General features: G+C 48.3%; 1 protein-coding gene across 5 annotated transcripts in view; it reads right to left on the bottom strand.

Moving 5' to 3' along the window:
* RGS19 (regulator of G protein signaling 19) overlaps positions 1-23438 on the bottom strand; it is a 72959-nt gene that overhangs the window by 37825 nt on the left and 11696 nt on the right. Inside the window, exons 1-2 of one of the 5 annotated variants that reach the window (XM_068261846.1) lie at positions 15316-15710; positions 12105-12186 (exon numbers count right to left, since the gene is read on the bottom strand). The exons of 1 other annotated variant lie outside the window; for it this stretch is intronic. In XM_068261846.1, coding sequence (XP_068117947.1) covers positions 12105-12110 — 6 coding nt within the window. In that variant the 5' untranslated portion in view covers positions 12111-12186; positions 15316-15710. Of the gene's footprint in view, positions 1-2772; positions 2870-12104; positions 12187-15315; positions 15711-23438 lie in introns of those variants that run through there. 3 more of the 5 variants (XM_068261847.1, XM_068261848.1, XM_068261844.1) reach the window with 3 other exon arrangements.

Here is a 23438-nt window from a genome sequence, read left to right on the forward strand (position 1 = left end):
AAACTACATTATAAGTCTATGGGAGCAACGCCTGGTATAGTAAATCCAGATATAATAGAACTTTTGTTATAGTAAACGTGTTTTTTGGCCCCTACCGGATTCTGACTCTGGATATAGTAAACAGTAGGTGGTGCATGCATCATATGTCATTGTGAAACCCATAGTCTGCTGCTCTCCTCAGGCTGATGCTGCAAGTCCCAGGAGTGCCCAGGATACTGTACCAGCAATTTGTCCAGCCTGGCTATGCAGCCCTGAGCTATACTTATCCCTGTTGTCCCTCAAATGTGCAAGTGCTTGTACACCTCCAATGGGAGAACAGAGTTGGTCCTTTGCAGCAGAGAAGGTACCAGGGCATGCTGGGCCATTTCTAGAACAATTTCTGATATAGTAAAACACTTTTGATATAGTAAACCACTTTTCCTGGTCCCTTGGAGTTTATTATAACGAGCTTATATACTGGGTATTTGTTTAGTGCTACCTAAGAGGTTGGCGCATATTATATATACACACACACACACATACACACACACATACACACACACACACACAGTCAACTTGTTCCTTGAAACAATGATAAATGTGTGTGGATTATTATGCCTTTATTCATGTAACCAACCGTCCCTTATCTCAAGATGTAACATCCCCAGTTCTGGATGTTTTATGGAAAGCCAGTCGACCTATAGGACCATTACATATTGCTGGAGGAAACACAAAACAGACAATGAAGCCGTTAAAAACAGCTGTGCAGCAGATGGCTTGTCCATTAAAAGACCACAATAGCCATAAAAATAAGCAGACTGGCCCATCTCCTCATGGGGGATTCTCTAGGTTTTCTTTGTTTTCAAAGCTGTAGCAGATAAGGTGCCCATTAATGGTACTATGTCCTAAACGAAGCAATGCCTTTAGGGGAATCGATCTGAAAATGGATCGATGGATCTTTCAATATATTGATTGTTCATGATTGATCGGTACCATCAACAGTGCCCGATCTGATGATCACTCGTTTGGGAGATTGTATCGGTAATGGGCGAGGAGCCAGGAAGGGGTTAAGGTGAGGCCGAGGTTAAAAGGTAAATCCCAAGAGGGGTGTTAGAAGAGGCAGAAGAACCAGTGTGGAAGATGCGTAAGGGCTGGCTCACATGGACGTCTGCCGAGCATTAGCTCGGCACTGCGTTCAAACACCGGCATTTAAACGCCAGTGTTTGAACGCTAGCTTTTGAAGGCTTTTGCAAAGTCTTCAAGGCTAGCGGTTCAGGTCCCTACGCTGGTTTCTCTTTGTTTACCGCCTCTGAAAGCAACATGTAGCTTTCGGGACACGTGATGCCAGTATCAACCGCCAGGCTTTCATGGAAGCCTGCAAAAGCCAGCCCTAAACGCTCCCATTCACTTGTATGGGACGGCGGTAGATCCCAAAAAACATAGCGTCCGAAATGCAGCAAAAACAACCGTGTGAACCAGCCCTTAGGGTTAGCTGGTTGGGAGAAAAACAACAAAACGGCCGCCAAAAATAGAAGACTAGCGTGACTTGGCCAAGAACATACACACTCCATGCTGGGCTAAGTCCTTGCCAGGGTGGTATCTGGGCACTCTATCAAAACAGATCCCATTTCTACCCAACGCTACCGACTCTATAAACATCTCCCATTCCTGATGGTCCGATAACATAGTCCATTGCATCAGAGCAGGGATTGATAAAATTATAATCCAGTCAGTGAGGGGCACAAGGCGGGGTCCTGAGGATTCCTGCCAGAGACTCTGCTCTGAGTGGTCCAATTTCTGCCAAAATCCTACTTCATCCAGACCACGCAGCAGCTACAGAAAGCATAAAGTCTGACATCAAGTGGCAGCAAAACTCCATCAGGTGCCCAATAGGAAGTCCCCATCTTTCCTTCAGATACAGAGTCAGATGATTAACCCTTTATAAACACCGTGGTTAATCTGAAGAGGGGGGGCAACGCCCTCTGTGAAATGTAACAGCAGGACTTGGGGTGGTGTCCGTAGCCACCGGCTATGACCTGCCCAGAGTCTCACTCCTCTTCCACCAAGAGGAGTTTGATCCCCCAACCCCATCCCAAAAGTGGCAGGAGGGGGAGTGGAGAATGCAGCTGCTGAGACCCCTGTGTAACGGGAAGTCTAAAGCTCAACTGACGGGCAGGCTGGGCTGACTAGCTGTCAGTGGACTACAAGTTCCAGCAATCCTCACCCGCCATAATAGCTGTCAAAAATATTCTTACAATGAAGAGAACCTGAATTTTACACATTCCGGCCCAGTGGTGTAGCCAAGAAGCTTTGGGCCCCAGTGCAGGTTTTACATGAGGCCCCACAAAGCACTCTATACATAACAATTGATATGACGCATGAAAACCTTCCAAGGACAAACACAGTGTCAGGGGTGCAAGGGGATGGGGAACAGCTTGTTAACGATTACTACTATTCAAAGTATTAACAGAAGTGATTATTACCAGCACAGGACCAATAGAGAGCTAATACTGCAGTTGAGGGGTGGGCCCCAGTGGCCCAAGGGCCCCGGTGCAGTCACAATCTCTGCACCCCCTATTGGTACACCACGGTTCCTGTCCCAGAGTGACATCCAGTTACAGCTCGTATACATTCACATTACTACAACAACATATCCCGGTCCCCCCCCCCCCCCCCCCGGTCACCTTGTCATCACCCCCCCCCCCCCCCCCATCCCCGCCCGGGACAATACACAAAGCTCCAAGCTTCCTCCCTTACAAATACACATAAAGCACAATACATACAGCGACCGACCTGCACATGTGAAATCCATACTAAGCGGTTTCCTCCCTTTTAGCCAGCCCCACAATGCATAATGCTCTGCCGCTCCTCATCAATTGCAAGCTCTTGAGAAAGTTCCTCTGCTCCTTCCTCTACTGAGCAACACGCGCATGTCACTTCCTGATTTTCTGGGAACCTTCGGGCTCACTATGTTCCTTTGTCTCTCCTCCTTCCTCCTGCTGAACTTATACAAGTATATATAATGTATACTGTAGGTCTAGCCAGCTGTCTGGCTACGTCAGGGTGGGGGTCGCCCCCCCTGAACTGTGAGGATACATCCTGATCTGACCAACATTTGGAGACCTTAAAGTGCACCTGAACTCTTGCACAGGAGAGAAGGAAAAACACTGAGAAAATCTACCCTGTGTGTATTTGTAGAGAACAGCCTGTCTAATTCCCCCTCATCGGCAATAAATGACCCAGTGTAACCTGAGCTGTCAGCCGACTCTGCTGAATTCTGAACTAATATAAAAACATAGGAAGTTAACCCTCTCGGTGTTCCCAGCAAACAAGGAAGTAACCACACTGAAGAATCTCTGTGGAAGGTATACAAGTTGTAACGAAGAAATGTTTTCTTTAAAGGTTATGCTGTTGCTTATCTTTTAGAACAGAGAGGAAGTTCTGAGTTCTGGCCTGCTAAAACCCTAAGGCTTTGTTGACATTTAAAAATCGCATACGCCAGCGTTTTTGCGAGCGATTTTTCCCTTCTCCCAGCACATACCTGCGCGCTACGATTTTGTGTACATCGCTTTTCAAAGCGCTTTTGCAGAACGATTCTATTTTTTCACTTCCTGACGCAAGTCAGGAAGTGAACTCTTTGATCCGTTGGCATCCTGTCCGCTGGCACGACTCCTGTATCCCCGTGACCCAACCACATGTAGTACTGTCAAATATATGCAGCGGGCGTCTCGGGGTACAAGTGCCCCCAGTGGCAATGGCAAAAGACTTGGAGGAGGAGGTGTGCTGGCGGACAGGTGAGCCACAACTACACTGCAACACCTGCCACAGGTTCGGGGGTATACATTAAAGGCCCGGCAGACCGATGCGGCTGCACAGATTTCCAATAGATTTTACGCTGTGCAGATGCGTGGCAGCAATAGATCCTTCTCTGATCAGATTCAATCTGCTGCCCCAATGAATGTGCACCTTTAGATGGCTGTGAACATCTATAGTTGCTTCTATGTTTCTGCGTCCAAACGCCACGGATGCCTCTGTAGGCAGTTTTGCCCCCATATTCCTGTGCCATGGATGTCTGTAGCCGTTTGTGACCCCATATTCCTGTGCCACGGATGTCTTTAGGCGTTTGTGCCCCATATTCCTGTGCCACAGATGTCTGTAGGCGTTTGTGCCCCCATATTCCTGTGCCACGGATGTCTGTAGGCGTTTGTGCCCCCATATTCCTGTGCCACGGATGTCTGTAGGCGTTTGTGCCCCCATATTCCTGTGCCACGGATGTCTGTAGGCGTTTGTGCCCCATATTCCTGTGCCACAGATGACTGTAGGAGTTTGTGCCCCCATATTCCTGTGCCACGGATGTCTGTAGGCATTTGTGCCCCCATATTCCTGTGCCACGGATGTCTGTAGGCGTTTGTGCCCCCAAATTCCTGTGCCACAGATGTCTGTAGGCGTTTGTGCCCCCATATTCCTGTGCCACGGATGTCTGTAGGAGTTTGTGCCCCCATATTCCTGTGCCACGGATGTCTGTAGGTGTTTGTGCCCCCATATTCCTGTGTCACGGATGTCTGTAGGCGTTTGTGCCCCATATTCCTGTGCCACAGATGTCTGTAGGAGTTTGTGCCCCCATATTCCTGTGCCACAGATGTCTGTAGGTGTTTGTGCCCCATATTATGTGCCACAGATGTGTGTAGGAGTTTGTGCCCCCATATTCCTGTGCCACGGATGTCTGTAGGCGTTTGTGCCCCCATATTCCTGTGCCACAGATGTCTGTAGGCGTTTATGCCCCATATTCCTGTGCCACAGATGTCTGTAGGAGTTTGTGCCCCATATTCCTGTGCCACGGATGTCTGTAGGCGTTTATGCCCCATATTCCTGTGCCACAGATGTCTGTAGGCGTTTGTGCCCCGGATGTCTGTAGGCGTTTGTGCCCCCATATTCCTGTGCCACAGATGTCTGTAGGCGTTTATGCCCCATATTCCTGTGCCACAGATGTCTGTAGGCGTTTGTGCCCCGGATGTCTGTAGGTGTTTGTGCCCCCATATTCCTGTGCCACAGATGTGTGTAGGTGTTTGTGCCCCATATTATGTGCCACAGATGTCTGTAGGAGTTTGTGCCCCATATACCTGTACCACGGATGTCTGTAGGAGTTTGTGCCCCCATATTCCTGTGCCACGGATGTCTGTAGGCGTTTGTGCCCCCATATTCCTGTGCCACAGATGTCTGTAGGTGTTTGTGCCCCCATATTCCTGTGCCACAGATGTGTGTAGGTGTTTGTGCCCCATATTATGTGCCACAGATGTCTGTAGGAGTTTGTGCCCCATATACCTGTACCACGGATGTCTGTAGGAGTTTGTGCCCCCATATTCCTGTGCCACAGATGTCTGTAGGTGTTTGTGCCCCCATATTCCTGTGCCACAGTTGTCTGTAGGAGTTTGTGCCCCCATATTCCTGTGCCACAGATGTCTGTAGGCATTTGTGCCCCCATATTCCTGTGCCACAGATGTCTGTAGGCGTTTATGCCCCCATTTTCCTGTGCCACGGATGCCTGTAGGCATTTGTGCCCCCATATTCCTGTGCCACAGATGTCTAAAAAGCATTTAGTACAACGTTTTCTCAGTGCCAATTTTCTACTTTTACTTGAGATATGCAAAGGATTCCGAGTTGATGCATAATTATTATGCAGTTCTTACTGCAAATCTATGCATTTTGAAAATGGAACAATTGAATGCTTCCACTGTAAGATCGGATTAGTCCATTTACATTTCAAATTTTCATAATGATTAACATAAAACCAGGTAACTGGTATTGTTTAAAAGGAAATAAAATATGGCAGCCTCCATCGACCTCTCACCTCAGGTCCATTTCTAACATACCTAGAACACTTTTGACCAGTTCTTTAGACAACTGTTCAACTTATTAATATCATTAGGTAACAGAAAAACACCCCCCAATCTCCATTAAAGTCTGGAGTGTTTTTCACATTCAAAGTTGTTTGGGTAATTACAGCATTGGTGATCGAGGAAAGAATCGATCACTCTTAGAATACAACATGTGTCGGGGCTCGAAATTGCAGACAACAACAGAGAGGAGAATAGTCTTGAGGAAGTGCAAACTGAGGCACGAAACCTCGACTTTGCACCTTCTCATATACATGGATGACAAAGTGTATCAGATATTTTATTGCACCCCTGAAGTGAGAGGGCTATGGGCGTGGACATTTCCTTTAAAACAATGCACATTGCCTGGCTGTTTTGCTAAACCTGTGTGTCTAATTTTAGCCATAGACCCTTAACAAGCATTCAGAAGAGGTTTCTGACTGAAGTGAGACTGGATTAATGGCATGCTTGTTTCAGGTGTGTGAGTCAGACATGCCTGGCAGTCCTGCTGATCTATTTGGCTGCAGTAAACTGGTATTGTTTTAAATAGAATAAATATGGCTGCCTCCACAACCCCCTTACTTCAGGTTTCTTTTAAGATACACCTTGTTTAGACACAACCCGAGACCTCACCGACAGTGTCCTAGACACGCTCAAAAGCCAGCAGTTAAAGGGAACCTGAGGCGAGAGTATGGAGGCTGCCATCGTTATTTCCTTCTAAACAATGCCAGTTGCCTGGCAGCCCTAATGATCTTCTGGCATAAGAAGTTTGAGTCAAAACCCTGGAACAAGCATATGGCTATTTCAGTAAGTACAGAGTACCTGATTTGCTGCATGCTTGTTCAGGGTCTATGGCTAAAAGTATTAGCGGCAGAGGATCAGGAGTACAGCTGGGCAACTGGTATTGCTCAAAAGGAAATAAATATGGCAGCCGCCATATCCCTCTCAACTCGTGTTCCCTTCAATTTAACCCTCTGGTTCTCCAGCCAAAAATGGAACCATCACTTTAGGGTGGAGCTAAATCACATGGGATACAGATCAGGAACATATGTCCTCTGTGACTAAATCTTGCAAACCACAGCGATTGAAATCATACCCTTACAGATTTGGTGCCTGGATAAAATTAATTTTATGGTGGGGCCGGAAGAGTTAACGCTACCATAGAAACGACCAAAGATAAGAGAAACAGGAAGCCCAGAAAGAGAAGCGACCACAAATGCTACAACTTCCTTCACCACAGTCTGTCAAGTGGCACAAGTGGCAGCGTGCAAGCCCTCCGCTGACGTCAAACCCCACCTGACTGCAACCAGGATCAGAAGGACGGCGCCTGCACGGCCTGCTCTGACGCCAACGCAACCCCAGCATGCACCACACATTACTGGTGCCTTAAAGTATATAAAAGTATATGAAAGAAAAAACCTGTGCATACTTCCTAGGATAAAAATGGCTGGAGTCAGAAAGTGACTAAAAAAATAGGCTGTAGCAGAGGAAACAAAAGAAAATAGATCAGACATAAAGGCAGATGTCAAACAAACAAAGCAAACACAGAACATTTATATCGCGCTTTTCTCCTGGCGGACTCAAAGCGCCAGAGCTGCAGCCACTAGGACGCGCTCTATAGGCAGTAGCAGTGTTAGGGAGAGTTGCCTAAGGTCTCCTACTGAATAGGTGCTGGCTTACTGAACAGGCAGAGCCGAGCTTCGAACCCTGGTCTCCTGTGTCAGAGGCAGAGCCCTTAACCGTTACACTATCCAGCCACCACTAGTATAGTCAAGTATAGTAGTACACGCAAAAAGTAACTAAGAAGCAATAAGATCAGCAAAAGAGAATGTAATACAGACTGTAGCAGAGAGGGGAGTAATAAAGCCTGTAGCACATAGGTCCGTTATACAGGTTGTAGCAGAGAGGGCAGTTATACAGGCTGTAGCAGAGAGGGCAGTTATACGGGCAGTAGCAGAGAGGGCAGTTATACAGGCAGTAGCAGAGAGGGCAGTTATACGGGCAGTAGCAGAGAGGGCAGTTGTACAGGCAGTAGCAGAGAGGGCAGTTGTACGGGCAGTAGCAGAGAGGGCAGTTATACGGGCAGTAGCAGAGAGTGTAGCAGAGAGGACAGTTATACAGGCTGTAGCAGAGAGGACAGTTATACAGGCCGTAGCAGAGAGGACAGTTATACAGGCCGTAGCAGAGAGGACAGTTATACAGGCCGTAGCAGAGAGGACAGTTATACAGGCCGTAGCAGAGAGGACAGTTATACAGGTTGTAGCAGAGAGGGCAGTTATACAGGTTGTAGCAGAGAGGGCAGTTATACAGGCTGTAGCAGAGAGGGCAGTTATACGGGCAGTAGCAGAGAGTGTAGCAGAGAGGACAGTTATACAGGCTGTAGCAGAGAGGACAGTTATACAGGCCGTAGCAGAGAGGACAGTTATACAGGCCGTAGCAGAGAGGACAGTTATACAGGTTGTAGCAGAGAGGGCAGTTATACAGGTTGTAGCAGAGAGGGCAGTTATACAGGCTGTAGCAGAGAGGGCAGTTATACAGGCTGTAGCAGAGAGGGCAGTTATACAGGCCGTAGCAGAGAGGGCAGTTATACAGGCCGTAGCAGAGAGGACAGTTATACAGGCTGTAGCAGAGAGGACAATTAAACAGGCTGTAGCAGAGAGGACAGTTATACAGGCTGTAGCAGAGAGGACAGTTATACAGGCCGTAGCAGAGAGGACAGTTATACAGGCCGTAGCAGAGAGGACAGTTATACAGGCTGTAGCAGAGAGGACAGTTATACAGGCCGTAGCAGAGAGGACAGTTATACAGGCTGTAGCAGAGAGGACAGTTATACAGGCCGTAGCAGAGAGGACAGTTATACAGGCCGTAGCAGAGAGGACAGTTATACAGGCCGTAGCAGAGAGGACAGTTATACAGGCCGTAGCAGAGAGGACAGTTATACAGGCCGTAGCAGAGAGGACAGTTATACAGGCCGTAGCAGAGAGGACAGTTATACAGGCCGTAGCAGAGAGGCCAATTATACAGGCCGTAGCAGAGAGGACAGTTATACAGGCCGTAGCAGAGAGGACAGTTATACAGGCCGTAGCAGAGAGGACAGTTATACAGGCCGTAGCAGAGAGGACAGTTATACAGGCCGTAGCAGAGAGGACAGTTATACAGGCCGTAGCAGAGAGGACAGTTATACAGGCCGTAGCAGAGAAGACATAAATACAGGTTGTAGCAGAGAGGACAGTTATACAGGCCGTAGCAGAGAGGACAGTTATACAGGCCGTAGCAGAGAGGACAGTTATACAGGCCGTAGCAGAGAGGACAGTTATACAGGCCGTAGCAGAGAGGACAGTTATACAGGCCGTAGCAGAGAGGACAGTTATACAGGCCGTAGCAGAGAGGACAGTTATACAGGCCGTAGCAGAGAGGACAGTTATACAGGCCGTAGCAGAGAGGACAGTTATACAGGCCGTAGCAGAGAGGACAGTTATACAGGCCGTAGCAGAGAGGACAGTTATACAGGCCGTAGCAGAGAGGACAGTTATACAGGCCGTAGCAGAGAGGACAGTTATACAGGCTGTAGCAGAGAGGACAGTTATACAGGCTGTAGCAGAGAGGACAATTATACAGGCTGTAGCAGAGAGGACAGTTATACAGGCTGTAGCAGAGAGGACAGTTATACAGGCTGTAGCAGAGAGGACAATTATACAGGCTGTAGCAGAGAGGACAGTTATACAGGCCGTAGCAGAGAGGACAGTTATACAGGCCGTAGCAGAGAGGACAGTTATACAGGCTGTAGCAGAGAGGACAGTTATACAGGCCGTAGCAGAGAGGACAGTTATACAGGCCGTAGCAGAGAGGACAGTTATACAGGCCGTAGCAGAGAGGACAGTTATACAGGCCGTAGCAGAGAGGACAGTTATACAGGCCGTAGCAGAGAGGACAGTTATACAGGCCGTAGCAGAGAAGACATAAATACAGGTTGTAGCAGAGAGGACAGTTATACAGGCCGTAGCAGAGAGGACAGTTATACAGGCCGTAGCAGAGAGGACAGTTATACAGGCCGTAGCAGAGAGGACAGTTATACAGGCCGTAGCAGAGAGGACAGTTATACAGGCTGTAGCAGAGAGGACAGTTATACAGGCTGTAGCAGAGAGGACAGTTATACAGGCTGTAGCAGAGAGGACAATTATACAGGCTGTAGCAGAGAGGACAGTTATACAGGCTGTAGCAGAGAGGACAGTTATACAGGCCGTAGCAGAGAGGACAGTTATACAGGCCGTAGCAGAGAGGACAGTTATACAGGCCGTAGCAGAGAGGACAGTTATACAGGCTGTAGCAGAGAGGACAGTTATACAGGCTGTAGCAGAGGGGACAGTTATACAGGCCGTAGCAGAGAGGACAGTTATACAGGCCGTAGCAGAGAGGACAGTTATACAGGCTGTAGCAGAGAGGACAGTTATACAGGCTGTAGCAGAGAGGACAGTTATACAGGCTGTAGCAGAGAGGACAGCAGTTTATGTTCTAATCTCACCCCTATTTATGAACATCAAGAAAAGCATATCTATATACATATCAGTCACACAGGGTTGACTTTTTCACTGGCCAATTGTTTGTTTCAACAGTGGAAGTATGAGTAAATAAGATGGTTCATGTGATAAAACAGGAAGGAGGTCTCATGCACAAGTCATATTTAAAGTGACACTGGAAGCGAAAAAAAGAGTATGATGTAATGATGTGTATGTGTAGTACAGATAAATAACAAAACATTAGTAGCACAGAAATGAGTCTCATTTTTATTTTCAGTTATATAGCTTTTTTTTTTTATAATATTGCATCATTTTGTCTTGTTTGCAAACCACACACTGTATTTTAAACTATGAAACAGAGCAGAGCTACTGACCCCTTTGAACTCCCCTGCAGTAAAAGCTTATCTGAAGCTGCCTCTCCCTGTTTCTTTGATGCATCAGTGCTTTAGAAAATAGCACTGCTCTCAGAGAAGCTCTTTTGCGTAGCTAACAAGTGAAGTCTCTTAACTCTTCCTGTAATGGAAACAATATGAGACTCTTATTTGCTACTAATGTTCTATTTCTTAGCTGTACTACACATACAATTGATTATTTCATAAGTTTATTTTCACTAAAGAGTTAGCGTGAATTAGAGATAAGATCATGAAAATGTAACGCAAATTGTTTGCAATTGGGCCATCCAAATGGCACATCCTGACAATCTGGATTGGGCCAAGCAGTCTGCAATTTGCATTAGGCCTGGATCCACTTGCCACGCTAAAAGTGCTAGTGATTTGTAAGCATTTAAATGTCCAGCACTCCTCCTATTATTGCCTTCTATGACTTAGAACAGTAATGTCCAACTTCATGGACATGATCCCAGGAGTCTTGGTCTAGAGGGGGGGGGGGGGGGGGGGTGACACAGAAATGTCCCGGCTTTGGGGGGCTAAGAGAAGAAGGTGGGCATGGCAGAAGTAGTGAGAGGAAGTGTAGTGACGCATCAGACTGGCCACAGCAAGAGCTCTCAAACACCAGTTGCAGCCCATGGGCCGCCATTTGGACAACACTACTTCGAAGAAGGTTGCCGGCTTCTGTCTCCTGAAAGTCCTGGTTTGATGGATCACTCAGGTGAAGTTCTTCACTACTTTGGAGAACCTCAGTAAACTAACAGTTCGAAAAGTGGGGTGAACAAGGGGGGTGTCCTATCAAACACATTCCCAAAGGGAAATGCCCTAACGGTACCTTCAAATGTAACTTTTACTGGGTATACGTCAAAAGACAGTAAGCCAAAACATATTTAGGGAGTGAGGCAATACACCCTGGTCATCTCTTCCTGGCTGCACTTGTCCTTCAGTATGTATTTTGGCATACTCAGTCTTTTAACGTAAAACCCGATAAAAATAACATTTTAAGGTACTGTTAGAGAACCTCAGTAAAGCACGCCCAAGGAGTCAGCAACCTGATCCGGGGACAATCTCACATGCGTGTTCTCCTGGGACAACTACCAATAGCTGGTAGAAGCTCCTCTTCAACTCCTCACCTTTCACATTTAGTGAAGATAGGGGCGACTAGCCTGTAGTTGTGAGACTAATTAGGACACTGATCCAAGCAAAGAGACCGTGATTAAATTTTCAGCCATTACCAAAGTAGACCAATGAGCATGGCTCAGGCACTAGGTTGTGTGGAGACAATATGGAGGACATAATGCTCTCTGAGGAGCGAGGCCCAGCATGTCCTGCCAGCAGGCCTAACTTACCAGCATACCTAAGAAACGCAATATCAGTGTTGATCACCGCAGCAAGGAGAATTTCCAGTTGGGTCCAAACTGCTCTTGATGGCTACAGGCAACCAAAACAGAACGAGATACTTCTCATCTTGGACACTTCAAGAAACATTTATCATGTCTTATCTTTATACAACCGATAAAACTATTGTTTAATGGCGAATTCTATTAGTCTGAAAAAGAACTCAAGAAGACTAAGCTATGGAGTAAGACAACAAAATCAAATTTGTACGTGGAACCCCAAGCGCTACAAAAACAACCAGATGACAACCTTAAAGGGAACCTGAAGTGAGAGGTATATGGAGGCTGACATTTGTACACCTGAACTTAGACTAATGCCAATATGTCAGCCTCCATATCACTCTATTTGTCTAATGCCAGTGGGAAACCGCATAGGGAAATTTAGAAAACGTAATTGGCTCCCTCTTGAGGTGCTAGGTTTCCTATAGGTTGTAGTAAACGATGGTCACACTATTCAGCCAATTACAATGCTTTTGCTGTAATGGGTGCTGGGATTGGACAACTGTTCCCTATGAGGTTTCCTGCTGGTTCCCCTGAAGTAGACTAGTGCCGACATATTTAGGGTCCTTCCACACAACAATCAATATCATTACGTTCCAACGCGATGGAATGATATTTCAATGGTGCGTCGGGTCCCATCGGAGTAACACATAGGGTGTCATTTTTGTGAGAGGTTCATCAGGAACCGGACATTTGGAGGAGTTTGCTGGATTGAGGAACTGCCAACAAGGGTTGATCAATGAGGTGTAAACCATTTCTAAGAAAGAAGTATTCTGGGCATAAGGAAGGCATAGCTTAGTATATGGTAAGGCTACTAAAGTAGGTCCAGTATTAGGGGACTGAGTAAAAAATGGTATAAAGTATAATGGAGGGGTGCCTCACTATAGAGACCACCCCAGGACTGGGATGGGCGGGTGTATAAAGTAATAACACTATGCGATGCAAAAGCATAAACTCTGCAGTGATAACAGCAGAACACCTTAGGGAGAGAAAGAAAGACCAGAGTGAGATTCCTGAGGAGCGAGGGCATAATTACACTGAAACTTTGGGGCACAGCTGGGGAGAGGGGTGCCCTGTACTCTGGTGCACAGCTGGGGAGAGGGGTGCCCTGTACTCTGGTGCACAGCTGGGGAGAGGGGCGCCCTGTACTCCGGGGCACAGCTGGGGAGGGGGGCGTCCTGTACTCCGGGGCACAGCTGGGGAGGGGGGCGCTCTGTACTCCGCTGGGGAGGGGGCGCCCTGTACTCTGAGGCACAGCTGGGGAGGGGGCGCCCTGTACTCTGGGGCACAGCTGGGGAGGGGGGTCCTGTACTAGTCCTGGGCACAGTTATACATGGTGGGGGGCTGGCAGTACTCATGGAAGAGCTCTGCAGTTACACATGGTGGGGGGCTGGCACTACTCGGGACAGAGCTCTGCAGTTATACATGGTGGGGGGCTGGCAGTACTCAGGGCACAGTTATACATGGTCGGGGCTGGCAGTTCTCCGGGCACAGATATACATGGTGGGGGGCTGGCGGTACTTGGGGCACAGATATACATGGTGGGGGACTGGCAGTACTTGGGGCACAGTTATACATGGTGGGGGCTGGCAGTACTCGGGGCACAGTTATACATGGTGGGGGGCTGGCAGTACTCGGGGCAGAGCTCTGCAGTTATACATGGTGGGGGAGAGCTCCATACTCAGGGCAGTTATACATGGTGGGGGGCTGGCAGTACTCGGGGCACAGTTATACATGGTGGGGGGCTGATAATACTCAGGGCACAATTATACATGGTGGGGGGCTGGCAGTACTCGGGGCACAGTTATACATGGTGGGGGGCTGGCAGTACTCGGGGCACAGTTATACATGGTGGGGGGCTGGCAGTACTCGGAGCAGAGCTCTACAGTTATACATGGTGGGGGGCAGGCAGTACTCGGGGCACAGTTATACATGGTGGGGGGCTGGTAATACTCAGGGCACTGTTATACATGGTGGGGGGCTGGTAATACTCATGGCACAGTTATACATGGTGGGGGGCTGGTAATACTCAGGGCACAGTTATACATGGTGGGGGGCTGGTAATACTCAGGGCACAGTTATACATGGTGGGGGGCTGGTAATACTCAGGGCACAGTTATACATGGTCGGCACTGGCAGTACTCGGGGCACAGTTATACATGGTGGGGGGCTGGTAATACTCAGGGCACAGTTATACATGGTGGGGGGCTGGTAATACTCAGGGCACAGTTATACATGGTGGGGGGCTGGTAATACTCAGGGCACAGTTATACATGGTGGGGGGCAGGCAGTACTCGGGGCACAGTTATACATGGTGGGGGGCTGGTAATACTCAGGGCACAGTTATACATGGTGGGGGGCTGGTAATACTCAGGGCACAGTTATACATGGTTGGGGTTGGCAGTACTCGGGGCACAGTTATACATGGTGGGGGGCTGGTAGTACTCGGGGCACAGTTATACATGGTGGGGGGCTGGTAATACTCAGGGCACAGTTATACATGGTCGGGGCTGGCAGTACTCGGGGCACAGTTATACATGGTGGGGGGCTGGTAATACTCAGGGCACAGTTATACATGGTCGGGGCTGGCAGTACTCGGGGCACAGTTATACATGGTGGGGGGGCTGGTAATACTCAGGGCACAGTTATACATGGTCGGGGTTGGCAGTACTCGGGGCACAGTTATACATGGTGGGGGGCTGGCAGTACTCGGGGCACAGTTATACATGGTGGGGGGCTGATAATACTCAGGGCACAGTTATACATGGTCGGGGCTGGCAGTACTCGGGGCACAGTTATACATGGTGGGGGGGCTGGTAATACTCAGGGCACAGTTATACATGGTGGGGGGCTGGTAATACTCAGGGCACAGTTATACATGGTGGGGGGCTGGTAATACTCAGGGCACAGTTATACATGGTCGGGGCTGGCAGTACTCGGGGCACAGTTATACATGGTGGGGGGCTGGTAGTACTCGGGGCACAGTTATACATGGTGGGGGGCTGGTAGTACTCGGGGCACAGTTATACATGGTGGGGGGCTGGCAGTACTCATGGCAGAGCTCTGCAGTTATACATGGTGGGGAGAGCTCCGTACTCCGGGCACAGTTGCAGCGGGGGGAGAGCAGGAGGCAGCCCGGCACTCGGGCACGGCGGGTACTCACGATCTGGGCGGCAGCGGAGGCCGGTCTCTTCCTGAAGCACATCCGCCTGGCTGGACAGAGCCGGCACCGGGACCGGGACACACGGGAGGGACCCGGGGACACAGCCACAGCCAGCGCCGCACTGCGCATGCGCTCCGCCCCCCATTCACTTCCGATCTGCTGCGGCTCCACGTCAGTCACCGAGAGCTCCGACACCGGGCGCCGACCGCCCCGATCACGGACTGTACTGCAAACTGACTGACTACTAACTGCCTGACACAGAGCGCTGACCGCCCCAATCACTGTCTGACTACTTTCTGACACCCAGCACTGACCGACACAGAGCACTGACCGCCCCACTCACTGCCTGACTAGTTACTGGACACCCAGCACTGCCTGACACAGAGCACTGACCGCCCCACTCACTGCCTGACTAACTGACACCCAGCACTGCCTAACTAGTAACTGCCTGACACAGAGCACTGACCGCCCCACTCACTGCCTGACTACTAACTGACAACCAGCACTGCCTGACACTGTACTACTAACTGCCTGACACAGAGCACAGACTGCCCCAATCACTCTGCCTGACTATTTACTGACACCCAGCACTGCCTGATACAGAGCACTGACCACCCCTCTCACTGCCTGACTACTGACACCCATCACTGCCTAACTACTAACTGCCTAACACAGAGCACTGACCGCCCCACTCACTACCTGACTAACTGACACCCAGCACTGACTAACTATTAACTGCATAACACAGAGCACTGACCGCCCCACTCACTGCCTGACTACTAACTGACACCCATCACTGCCTAACTACTTGACACACAGCACTGACTGCCCCAATCACTCTGCCTGACTGCTAACTGACACCCAGCACTGCGTGACACAGAGCACTACTAACTAGCCTGGCACTTTACTAGTAACTGTTTGACAGAGCAATGACCACCCCACTCACTGCCTGACCAAGGGCGTAGCAATAGGGGGTGCAGAGGTTGCGACCGCATCAGGGCCCTTAGGCCAGAGGGGCCCTGTAGGGCCTTCCCTGAACTTCAGTATTTGCTCTCTATTAGTCCTGTGCTCATAATAATCACATTCCCTTCTTGCACCTCTGATACTGTAGTTGTCATTAGCAGGTTTTGGTGCGCCGTATCAATTGTTATGTATAGCATGTTTGGGGGGGCCCCAATGTAAATCTTGCATCGGGGCCCACAGCTCCTAAGCTACGCCACTGTGCCTGACTACTGACACCCAGCACTGACTGTATCACTACCTGCCTGATACAGAGCACTGACCTCCCCACACGCTGCCTGACACTACTACTTACGGACTTACTGCCTAACAACCAGCACTACCGACTGCCTGACTAACTGCCTGACACTCGGTATTGACTGTACTACTTGCTAACACAGAGCACTGACTGCCTGACACCAAGCACTGTCCGTCTCGCTGACTGCTTGATGTCTTACTGCCTGACAACCACCACTGCCCCACCAATGGCCTGACTACTAACTGCCTTACATAGAGCACTTACCGCCCCACTGACTGCCTGACACCCAACTTTGACTGTACTACTAACTCCCTGACAACCAGCACTACTAACTGCCTGGCACCAGGCACTGACTGCCTGGCTACTAACTGCTTGACACCCAACACTCCTCACTGCCGGACACTGTAATACTTACACTATGACGACTACTAACTGCCTGACACCCAGCACTGACTGTACTGCTAACACCTAGCACAGACGATACTACTAACACCCCACACCAATTGTACTACTTACTGCATGAAACCCAGCACTGACTGGACTGCTAACTGCCTTCCACCCAGCATAGACTTTATTAATGACTGACTGACACCCAGCACAGACTGTACTGCTGACAAACACCCAGCACTTTTGCCTCGTTCACATCTGCTGCGCTGAAAAACGTGTGAAAGCGCGTGGTACAAAACGCATGCGTTTGTGCGCGCTTTAGTGTGCGTTTCTGTGCGTTGCGCTGCGCTTCTTTAAAGCACGTTTTGCTTATTGTACCAGCAGCAGTTGTCAATAAAACTTTGTTTTTGTATGTAAATGTATTTTTTTCTCCAATTAGGGGTAAAAAACGCATGCGCTTCTATGCGCTAAAAAAGCGCACCCATTCACTTGCATTGATGTGCGCTTTCCAGCTCAACGCACAGAAATGCATGCAACCCTACGTTTCTGTAACGCTGCTCAGCGCAGCGCATAGATGTGAACCAGCTACATTTAGTTACATGGGAAGATAAATACCTTGCTGATCGCACAGGGCAGTGCGCTGTAAAAAGCGCACAGAAACGGCCCTGATGTGAACAAGGCCTTATTGTACTACTGACACCCAGCACTGACTGTACTACTGTCACCACGCTCTGTACTTCTGAAACCAAGCACTTACTGTACTACTGAAACCAAGCACTGACTGTAGTACTGAAACACCCAGCACTCACTGTACTACTAACACCCAACACCGACTGTACTACTTACTGCTAGCTGCCTGCCACCCAGCATTGACTTCACTAATGACTGCCTGACACCCAGCACTGACTGTACTACTCACAAACACCCAACACTGATTGTATTACTGAAACCCATCACTGACTGTACTATTGGCAAACACCCAGCACTGATTGTACTGCTGACACCACCCTCTGACTGTACTATTGAAGCCAAGCACCGACTGTGCTACTGAAACACCCAGCACTGATTGTACTACTGCCAAACACCCAGCACTGGCTGCACTACTGCCAAACACCCAGCACTGACTGTACTACTGCCAAACACCCAGCACTGACTGTACTACTGCCAAACACCCAGCACTGACTGTACTACTGCCAAACACTCAGCACTGACTGTACTACTGCCAAACACCCAGCACTGACTGTACTACTGCCAAACACCCAGCACTGGCTGTACTACTGCCAAACACCCAGCACTGATTGTACTACTGCCAAACACCCAGCACAGACTGTACTACTGCCAAACACCCAGCACAGACTGTACTACTGCCAAACACCCAGCACAGACTGTACTACTGCCAAACACCCAGCACAGACTGTACTACTGCCAAACACCCAGCACAGACTGTACTACTGCCAAACACCCAGCACTGACTGTACTACTGCCAAACACCCAGCACAGACTGTACTACTGCCAAACACCCAGCACAGACTGTACTACTGCCAAACACCCAGCACAGACTGTACTACTGCCAAACACCCAGCACTGACTGTACTACTGCCAAACACCCAGCACTGACTGTACTACTGCCAAACACCCAGCACTGACTGTACTACTGCCAAACACCCAGCACTGACTGTACTACTGCCAAACACCCAGCACTGACTGTACTACTGCCAAACACCCAGCACTGACTGTACTACTGCCAAACACCCAGCACTGACTGTACTACTGCCAAACACCCAGCACTGACTGTACTACTGCCAAACACCCAGCACTGACTGTACTACTGCCAAACACCCAGCACTGACTGTACTACTGCCAAACACCCAGCACTGACTGTACTACTGCCAAACACCCAGCACTGACTGTACTATTGACACCCAACAATGACTGTACTACTGAAACACCCAGCCCTGATTGTACTACTGACACCCCACACTAACTATGCAACTAACACCCAGCACTTACTGTACTGCTAATTGCCTGCCACCCAGCATTGACTGTACTGACAAACACCTAGCACTGATTGTCAGTAGTACAGTCAGTATCGGTACCATCTGTGCACAATACAGGATGTTGGGCTGTTGGTGCACAGTACAGGATGTTGGTGCATAGTTCAGGATGTTGGGCTGTGGTTGTTGCACATTACAGTATGTTGGTGCACAGTACAGGATGTTGGGCTGTGGTTGGTGCACAGTACAGGATGTTGGTGCATAGTACAGGATGTTGGGCTGTGGTTTGTGCACAGTACAGGATGTTGGGCTGTGGTTGGTGCACAGTACAGGATGTTGGGCTGTGGTTGATGCACAGTACAGGATGTTGGGCTGTGGTTGATGCACAGTACAGGATGTTGGGCTGTGGTTGATGCACAGTACAGGATGTTGGGCTGTGGTTGGTGCACAGTACAGAATGTTGGGCTGTGGTTGGTGCACAGTACAGGATGTTGGTGCATAGTACAGGATGTTGGGCTGTGGTTGGTGCACAGTACAGGATGTTGGGCTGTGGTTGGTGCACAGTACAGGATGTTGGGCTGTGGTTGGTGCACAGTACAGGATGTTGGGCTGTGGTTGGTGCACAGTACAGGATGTTGGGCTGTGGTTGGTGCACAGTACAGGATGTTGGTGCATAGTACAGGATGTTGGGCTGTGGTTGGTGCACAGTACAGGATGTTGGTGCATAGTACAGGATGTTGGGCTGTGGTTGGTGCACAGTACAGGATGTTGGGCTGTGGTTGATGCACAGTACAGGATGTTGGGCTGTGGTTGATGCACAGTACAGGATGTTGGGCTGTGGTTGTTGCATAGTATAGTATGTTGATGCACAGTACAGGATGTTGGGCTATTGATGCACAGTACAGGATGCTGGGCTGTGGTTGTTGCGTAGTACAGTATGATGATGCACAATACAGGATGCTGGGCTGTGGTTGTTGCGTAGTACAGTATGTTGGTGCACAGAACAGGATGTTGGGCTGTGGTTGTTGCTTAGTACTGTACGGTATGTTTGTGCACAGTACAGGATGTTGGGCTGTGGTTGGTGCATAGTATAGTATGTTGATGCACAGTACAGGATGCTGGGCTGTGGTTGTTGCATAGTACAGTATGATGATGCACAATACAGAATGTTGGGCTGTGGTTGTTGCACAGTACAGTATGTTGGTGCACAGTACAGGATGTTGGGCTGTGGTTGTTGCTTAGTACTGTACGGTATGTTGGTGCACAGTACAGAATTTTGGGCTGTGGTTGTTGCACAGTACAGTATGTTGGTGCACAGTACAGAATGTTGGGCTGTGGTTGTTGCATATTACAGTATGTTGGTGCACAGTACAGAATGTTGGGCTGTGGTTGTTGCACAGTACAGTATGCTGGTGCACAGTACAGAATGTTTGGCTGTGGTTGTTGCACAGTACAGTATGTTGGTGCACAGTACAGGATGTTGAGCTGTGGTTTTGGCATAGTACGGTAATACTAGTGTAGTAGTAGGATGTGGGTGCTGGGTGTCAGTAGCACCGTTAGTGTGGGGTTTCAATAGCACAGTCAGTGCAGGGTGTCAGTAGTACAAACAGTGCTAGGTGCTTATCTGTAGTACAGTCAGTGCTGGGCGTCAGACAGTCAGTAGTATAGTCAGTGCTGGGTGTCGGTAGCACAATCGGTGCTCAGTGTTTGTCAATATTACAGTCAGTAGTACAGTCAGTGCTGGGTGTCAGTAGTACAATAAGTGCTGGGTGTCAGGCAGTCAGCATAACAGTTAGTGTGGGGTGTCAATAGCACAGTCAGTGCTGGGTGTCAGTAGTACAGTCAGTGCTGGGTGCCAGTAGTATTATCAGTTCTGGGTGTTTGTCAGTAGTACATTCAGTGCTGGGTGTCAGGCAGTCATTAATACAGTCAATGCTGGGTGGCAGGCAGTTAGCAGTACAGTCAGTGCTGGGTTTAAGACAGTAAGTAGTACAGTTGGTGTTTGTCAGAAGTACAGTCAGTGCTAGGTTTCAGGCTGTAAGTAGTACAGTTGGTGTTGGGTGTTAGTAGTAAAGTCAGTGCACGGTGTTTCAGTAGTACAGTCAGTGCTGGGTGTTAGTTGTACAGTCAGTGCTGGGTGTTAGTTGTACAGTCAGTGCTGGGTGTTAGTTGTACAGTCAGTGCTGGGTGTTTAATTCCGATCGATTTTCCATTCACTTCTATGGAAAATCGATTGAAAAAAAAATAATTCGGAAATCAGATTGGACATGTTGGAAATAATCTATCTGGCAGTAAATCTGCCCCCCAAAAATCTCATTGTGTGTACCAGGCATTACAGTCTCTGCTGAGTGTCAGGCAGTCATCAGTACAGTTAGTGTGAGGTGTCAATAGCACAGAAAGTAAGGGGTGTCAGTAGTACAGTCAGTGCAAAAATCATCCGACTCTGACTCCTCGGTTTATGCAATCATAAACTCTGACTCCAGGTACCCAAAATTACTCCGACTCCTCAGTCTTAAAGTGACTCTGTAACAAAAATTACAACGTTTTTTTCTACCGTCCTACAAGTTCCTAAACCTATTCTAATCTGTTCTGGCTCACTGCAGCACTTTGTACTATCACGGTCTCTGTAATAAATCAATGTATCTTTCCCTTGTCAGACTTGTCAGCCTGTGTCTGGAAGGCTGCCAACTCTTCCATGCTGGTCTGTTCCTCTATGCACACTCCAGTGTGTGTTTTATTTACATAAGCCAGCAGCTTCTCTGCTATCTTATCAGTGATAGAAGAGAGCTGGATAAAAATCCTCCTCTGTTAGGCTGTGAAAGTAGCTGGCTGACACATACTGAGGAATTACAAACACAGGCACAGGCAGAGCTGTCTGCAGGAAGCCTGTAATGTTCAGTGCATGAGAGAAGAAGGGGACAGAAGGTAAACACACAAATGATCTTTTGAAATTCAAAAGGAAAGCTGTATACAGCCTGCTTGTGTATGGATGTATTTTCTATGTGTGGACATACTGTACATCAACCTACTTCCTGTTTTGGTGGCCATTTTGTTTGTTTATAAACAAACTTTTTAAAACTGTTTTTGACTACTTTTAATGCGGCGGGGAGCGGCGAAATTGTGACAGAGGGTAATAGGAGATGTCCCCTAACACACTGGTATGTTTACTTTTGTGCGATTTTAACAATACAGATTCTCTTTAAGGTGGCTACTAACGGTCCAATCTCTAGTGAAAAGAGACCGTTAGAGCGATCAGAAATTCTCTCTGTTGATGGGCACAATCGATTCCGAACGATTATAAAAGACTCATCCGACTGTATTTCCATCAAACCAAAATTTGGATTTTCTTGTTGGTTGTGATAGATAGGAAGCAGATAGGATAGGAAGTTCCTTGATAGTACAGTGAACATTTCTTCCTATCAGAATTATTTAATCGTTAGTGGCCACCTTAAAGAGAACCAGAGATGAAGCATCCTCTTGTATTTTACCTTATAAATCAGTGGGAACATGACAGTAAACACGTAATCTGCTCTTTGTTTCATTGTTCTCTGCTTAATCTGACTGTTATCACCTCTGATAAGAATCCCGACTGAGCATTCAGTCTGGCTTTGCTAAGGAAAGATTATAGCGGAGTCTGTCTTCTCTGGTGTCTTTTCAAGCCCAAGCCTGCCCCTTGTGGCTCTGCTATAATGACTCGGCTATAATTATTCCCTGCAAAGCCAGACTGAATGCTCAGTCCGGGATTCTTATCACAGCTAACAGACACTTTTAGCAGTGAGGATGAAACAGAGAGCAGGATAAGTGTTTTCTCTAACGTTCTTACTGATATTTATATATGGTAAAATACACAAGGGTGCTTCGTCTCTGGTTCCCTTTAATACTTACCAGGGCTGTGGAGTTGGTATTAAAATCATCCAACTCCTCAGTTTATAAAACCACCTTCTAAAAACAGAAGGCATTTGCGATTATTCAGGTTGGAGTGAGCATATGATGTCTCCCATGATGCATCACTGCTAAATACGCAAACCATCCCTTTGTTGTCCCTGTAAGATAGCCACACCTCCAGATCCGCTGGAATGCAATGTGTCAGCTTGTTAATTGTACAGAGCCACAATAATCCAACATGCATACAGACTGTTTCGGATTAATTGATCCACATCAGTGCATGGCATGGATTAATGTTGCTCTGTGGGGTTGGACTTAAAACACCCAGAGTTACAGATTACCCGGCAAGTTCATCGTGAACTAAAACTGTAATATTAACAAGCTGACACATCCTTACATTCCAGCGGTTCTGGAGGTGTGTTTAGCTATCAGGGACAACAATGGGTGATTTGCATATTCAGCAGTGATGCATTGTGGGACACCTCATATGCTCACTCCAGCCTGAATAATCGCACATACCTGCTGTTTTAAGAAGGCAAGATTCTGTTTTTCTATATGGAGGTGATAGTTGTCAATCAGCGGACAGAAACACCAGATTA

Source organism: Hyperolius riggenbachi, chromosome 12 (assembly GCF_040937935.1).
Source record: "Hyperolius riggenbachi isolate aHypRig1 chromosome 12, aHypRig1.pri, whole genome shotgun sequence".
Lineage (NCBI taxonomy): Eukaryota > Metazoa > Chordata > Amphibia > Anura > Hyperoliidae > Hyperolius > Hyperolius riggenbachi.